Here is a 5,822-nt window from a genome sequence, read left to right on the forward strand (position 1 = left end):
CTGTTGGTTAGGATCCAGAACTGTTGGTTAGGATCCAGAACTGTTCGTTAGGATCCAGAACTGTCCTTTAGGATCCAGAACTGTTGGTTAGGATCCAGAACTGTCCTTTAGGATCCAGAACTGTTCGTTAGGATCCAGAACTGTTGGTTAGGATCCAGAACTGTTGGTTAGGATCCAGAACTGTTCGTTAGGATCCAGAACTGTCCTTTAGGATCCAGAACTGTTCGACCCGTTTATTTCAGCTCCACAATCCAGAAAATATTTCTTCATTTAATCATAAAAATTCCACCTTTAATTATTTTAAATATTTTTTTTCTCCAGGAAGTGAAAAGTATTGGCTCCTCCCACAACAGGAGCGCCCTGCCGTTCGCCGGGTTTGGACCCGGGCCCAAAGTCGTCACAAACCAGTACAACAACCCGTCTGGACTCTACTCCTCACAGAACATCCAGAACTTCAACACAGCCGTGGACGAAGTCAAAACTGGAACCGGAACTGGAGCCCCCGCCCCCGAGACCAACAAGTGAGTCCTGCTCCGGACCGGGTCCAAACCCAGAACAAAGTCTGACCCGACTGAGTTCAGCTGGTTTGGTCAGAACAATCTGTCCGTTTTACATTCGTTTAAAGGTTTAATAAACTCAAACTGTTGTTGAAAACTATTTTTATTCAGATTAAATACTATAAAAAATATCAAAACCAGAAAAAAAATCAGTAAAATGTAGAAAATAGAGCAGTGGAGTAAACAACAACAACAACAATTAAATACAAAACAATAAGTAACTTATAAAAATAACCATAATAAAGGGATTATAAATAAACTAATTGAAGGGTTAAATAAAAATAAACTACAAACAAGTGGAAATGAGAATTATATAAAGGATTAAATTTAATGAGGGTTTAGCTGGAAGTTTTCTAACTCTGGTTGGGATTGGCTGACTTGCTGCAGATGATCCCGCCCACCTTCAAATTAAACCAATAGAAAACGACCAACAGCTTTGTGTCGGTCCCAGCAGTCTTCAGCTGGACAGAGGTGATGAAGTCATCTTAGCGGTTAACGTTAGCTTCCACTCAGTTTAGGGTTAGCTTCCACTCAGTTTAGCGTTAGCTTCCGCTCAGTTTAGCGTTAGCTTCCGCTCAGTTTAGCGTTAGCGAAGCTAAGCGTCTTGTTTATTGGATCAGAGTTTAGTAAAGCTAACGTTTGGTTAGCTGTGCCCACCACAGGGTGGAGGTTCTTTGGGTTCCAGTCTTGTCAGTTCTGACATGGAACCTGGTCTCTGCAGAGCTCCTTCAGAACCGTCGGCGGCACCGAAGCGACCCCCGATCGCCGCCGACTCGGAGGTCTACAAGATGCTCCAGGAGAACCAGGAGTCTGAGGAGCCGCCGCGTCAGTCCGTGTCCTTCAAGGTGCTGCAGGAGATCCTGGGGACAGGTACGCTCACCTGTTCAGGTCTCGTCACGTCGCCTCCTCCTTCTGGATTTAAAATATTTAAAGTTTTCTGTTTGCAGGCGACTCTGAGAAACCTTCCGGCTTCAGGAGCGTGAAAGCTCCGACTACGAAGATCGGATCATCGGTGGGAAACACGGACAAGCTGCCCACCTGTGACAAGTGTGGCTCTGGGATCGTGTAGGTTTTTATCTTTTATCAAACTTTAAGACGTTTTTTATCTTTATCAAACGTTAAGAAGTTTTTATCTTTTATCAAACGTTAAGAAGTTTTTTATCTTTTATCAAACGTTAAGAAGTTTTTATCTTTTATCAAACGTTAAGAAGTTTTTATCTTTTATCAAACGTTAAGAAGTTTTTATCTTTTATTCACTGAAGACATGAAGGTTTGTTTTGAACACCATTTGTTTTAAAAGAGTCGTTAAAGTCACAGTAAAAGTTCTGATGGGTCTACCCCAGGCCTGGGACCTGATCAGAACTAAAACTATACTTTGTCTCCATCTTGTGGCTGAACATAAAGTTACTAAATGTTTAAAAGTTCACAGGATACTTCATAAATCAAGTTTTACTTTGATACAAATCTGACAGAAGCTGAGAGTTTTTAAAAAATAAATAAAAAAATGTAATAATTTTTTATAAAAAACTAAATGCAAAACTCATTCAGTCCTGAACCTGAGTGACGAGAGGACAGATGGTCCTGTCAGTCGGGTCAGAATTGACCTCTTTCTCCAAACTGAGGGGTTCAAAGAGCTATCTGCTGCAGGTAAGATACTGTTTATCAGCTCTCCTGCTTTAAAATGTCCCTTTAAAGACAGTCAGGAGGACAAACTCTACAGATAAACTCACTTTTCACTAAAATACTTGAACCTTAAACCAGTTTTTGACCGACCTGGTGTCCACTCAGCACAGGGAGTTTTCTGGACCACATGTGGTGCGGGTCAGGCTGTCATGGCTAATGCTAATGCTATGGGCTAATGCTAGCTGCAGATATGAGCTGTAACTGTTTTAAACTAATTCATTGCGACGTTTCAATATCACATTATGTGACTCCTGTTTTATTGTCGGATCAAAACTGAAAGTTTCACAGTTTTAGCTTTAGAAAACAAAGCATTTTATGGCCACGCTTAACTTTAACTCCCAGAAAAAAATTGTTTCATTCAGTAATGATGTATTTTTTTATTTGTTCTTCTTTTGATTTGTTTGTTTATTTGTCCGTCTTGAAACTGTTGAGGGTTAAAGTGAGCGCTCGTGCAGATTTAACTGAAGCTGAAGCCTGATCTCAGCACCGCGCCGCTCTTGTTTTATATTTTAGTTAGATTTTCTCTGATTTAAAAGGATTTCTGTTTGTATTTTGGCCCCTCAGGGGGATGCTGGTGAAGCTGAGGGACAAGTTCCGTCACCCGGAGTGCTACACGTGCACGGACTGCGACCTGAACCTGAAGCAGAAGGGACACTTCTTCGTGGAGGACCAGATCTACTGCGAGCAGCACGCTCGAGAGCGGACCACCCCACCCGAGGGCTACGACGTCGTCACCGTCTTCCCAAAGTAGAGCCGCCAGCTACCGGGCCTGGGACTGACCCCGAGACCCAGGACTCAAGACCCAGAGACCCAGGACTCAGGACCTGGTCCTCCATGTCGTTGATTTGCACAAATCTTTTTAAACCTGATTGGATTGTTTCTAAGTATTGGAGCCGCTCCATGTTTCACAGTTTTTTTTATATGCTTCAAATAAGTTCCCTGAATAAAAGTTCATGTTTTTAATGAAAGAAACATTTTTATACAAAAAACATCAAACATACCTGCCAAATAAATAAATAAATAAATAAACATTCCAACAAATTGTTCTTTGTTTTTAACATTAAAACAAGAAGAATTGAACAGATCTAAAGAGAATTTTTACATATTTGATTATAGATCCTGAAAATCTCAGCAGAGACTCAAACTGTGACGAGTTTGGCTGAGGACGACTCTCAGCTACTACCACACATGATTCATGGTTTAATGTGGGKGAAGTATCCATCAGCTGTTTAAATTGAGGCGACTCTAAAGCTGATTTCCTTCAATACATTGATTCACAAGTTATTTTGCTAAAACAGGTAAAGTGATCAACCATCTCCTCTAGTTTTCCTGGCAGTCAGGGGGTCCAGGTGGTCCTGACACGAGTTCCTTCACAAACTGACTTGAAGTATAAAACAGGAAAAACCTTCGGCTCGCCTTCTGGGAATGCCTCACTGCCGGTTTCATCGAGGTAACCGTGAGAGTCTGATGGAGATRAGTCCCAGTCCACAGAGGAGACGCTGGATGGACCGCTCAGACCCGGTAGCCCCTGCGGACCATCGGCCAGGCGCAGAGTCTGGGTCAGGGCCCAGATGTAGTTGCGGGCGAAGTGGAGCGTCTCGATCTTGGTGAGCTTGGCGTCRTCGGGCAGCGCCGGCAGGATGTCCCTCAGGGCGTCCAGGGCCGAGTTCAGGTTGTGCATCCGGTGGCGCTCCCGGTCGTTGGCCTTCAGTCTRCGCCGCCGCTGCCCACTCGGCCCACCCTGCTTCAGGGGTCTTGCAGAGTTCTGCTGTTTCGGGGACGAGTTTTCACCGGAGTTTTGGACAGAAAACCTGCAGGACGTCTCTTCAGGTGTGCGGCTGGTTTTAGGAGACATTCTGTAAAAACCAGAACATGGATCAGGTTCAGGTCCTGCGTTGGGGTCCCCACACGGGGTGCCACATTAAACATTACAAATATATTACTATATATATATTTTTTTTAATTTTTAGCAGTTTAATAACGTCTGTTTTCAGATCAAATTTTTTAATTTATTATTTAAAGCAGGGGTCTGCAACCTGCGGCTTTGGGCCAGACATGGCCCGTCTGAGCCTCTGAAATGGGTCCCTATAGCTGACAGAACCTGAAGCTAAATCTTTTGTTGTCAGAAATTTAAAATAGAAAACACTAATGTTATCCTGCTCTAACTATTTTAAATACTTGAAAAAAATGTCAGCAGTGAGAACGAAACAAAGTCAACTTCCTGTTTGAACAGATGAGTCGACGTATCTGTCAAAATAAAAGCTTTCCGTCGTTACTCATGTTTTTATTAAATGCGTTTAAAACTCAGTGATCAGTTTTACTTTTCTCCATCTGAAAATTCTGATTCTAAACATTTACGCAGAACAAAAACTAATTTTTGCACGTCTATTATGATGCCAAATAAACTGCATTATAGCGCGACCCCCCCCCCCCCAGCACTGAAAGGGGCGGGACAGAAGGAGGAGGTGGTTCTTAAATGGACAGAGGCCAATTTCAAGGCATTTAGAAGAGGAAGTGATGAGAAGACAAGTTTATTTTCTATTTAAACATAAAAACAGCATTTTAATAACAACTAAAGGTGACATAGATACTTTATTATGGTATAGTATTTAAATATATGCCTGAGAAACACATAATAGTGCCCCTTTAAAACATTCTAATTTAATATTTAGCTAATTAAATGCACAAAGGTTACGCTTTTATCACAAAACTTTAAGGTCTGCGTTTTTTAACAAATTGTTGTTCACTTTTTCTTGTAGGTTAAAAGTTCATTTTCAAAACAAAATTTTAAAGAGCATTTAATAATCAGGCATGTTCTGTAGAAACTTTATTTAGTAGAAAAAACTGTTGGTTTTTAAACTTTCATGTATGGAAACATGAAAGACTTTTTCACAAAAATTTCAAACCTTATTTAAAAAGCTTTTCTTATGCCTTAATATTTCTTTATTATTTCTTAATACATTTGATCACAGTCCATTAAAAATAGCCCTAATTTGAAAAAGCTTTTATTTTGAAATAAAAATGTTCTCTTGCAGAGACTTTTCTGAGGTATATCAGCTAAAATCATGACATMTTTTTTCAGCTGGACTGTCATCAGCTAAAGTTTGATCATTTTTATTCTTGTCAAAATAAAAGTTTTGATAAATTTTGTTCAGTTTTAATATTTAAAATATCCAGCRGGCATGATAAAAATGTAAGAAGGGCCATATCTGGCCCACAGAACTTCAGTTTGACTCACTATATAACAAAGACAGAAAAACTTTAATCTAAAATTTGGTCTAAGCTCTATTATTTTAACAAAAGCAGCTAAAAARTCTCAATTCCCAGTTTTTCATGTGAGCCTGAACGCATCACTGATTAAAAAACAAATCATTTCACTTTTTTCTTTTTTTTTAAGAACTAAAGTAACACTTTAAAAACACATAAATGTGGACTTACGTTGGTGCTGCTGTGAGGAACAGACCGGAAGTGGTGAAGGCGGCAGAGCGCGTGTCTGTGAGGGATGGATGCGCATCTCTGGCATTTTATGTCCTCTTTATCTTATCTTCTGCGCGTGGTCGCCTGAACCAACAGCGTCTGTCA

The 5,822-nt window shown here is 40.6% G+C and overlaps 2 protein-coding genes across 2 annotated transcripts in view; one reads left to right on the forward strand and one right to left on the reverse strand.

The window, feature by feature from the left end:
• Positions 1–3,203, forward strand: part of pdlim1 (PDZ and LIM domain 1 (elfin)) — a 10,315-nt gene extending 7,112 nt beyond the window's left edge. Inside the window, exons 4-7 of the mRNA XM_014019904.1 lie at positions 322–521; positions 1,279–1,427; positions 1,505–1,622; positions 2,805–3,203. Of these exons, the coding sequence (XP_013875358.1) occupies positions 322–521; positions 1,279–1,427; positions 1,505–1,622; positions 2,805–2,991 (654 nt within the window). The 3' untranslated portion in view covers positions 2,992–3,203. The remainder of the gene's footprint in view (positions 1–321; positions 522–1,278; positions 1,428–1,504; positions 1,623–2,804) is intronic.
• Positions 3,161–5,812, reverse strand: neurog3 (neurogenin 3). The gene is made up of 2 exons (XM_014019905.1): positions 5,679–5,812; positions 3,161–4,096 (listed from the first exon to the last, which is right to left on the reverse strand). Exon 2 carries the CDS (start codon positions 4,093–4,095, stop codon positions 3,577–3,579), a length of 519 nt encoding a protein of 172 aa, XP_013875359.1. The 5' UTR covers position 4,096; positions 5,679–5,812; the 3' UTR covers positions 3,161–3,576.
• Between the last annotated feature and the right edge of the window lie 10 nt (positions 5,813–5,822).

Source organism: Austrofundulus limnaeus, unplaced genomic scaffold (genome assembly GCF_001266775.1).
Source record: "Austrofundulus limnaeus strain Quisiro unplaced genomic scaffold, Austrofundulus_limnaeus-1.0 Scaffold235, whole genome shotgun sequence".
In the NCBI taxonomy this organism is placed as follows: domain Eukaryota; kingdom Metazoa; phylum Chordata; class Actinopteri; order Cyprinodontiformes; family Rivulidae; genus Austrofundulus; species Austrofundulus limnaeus.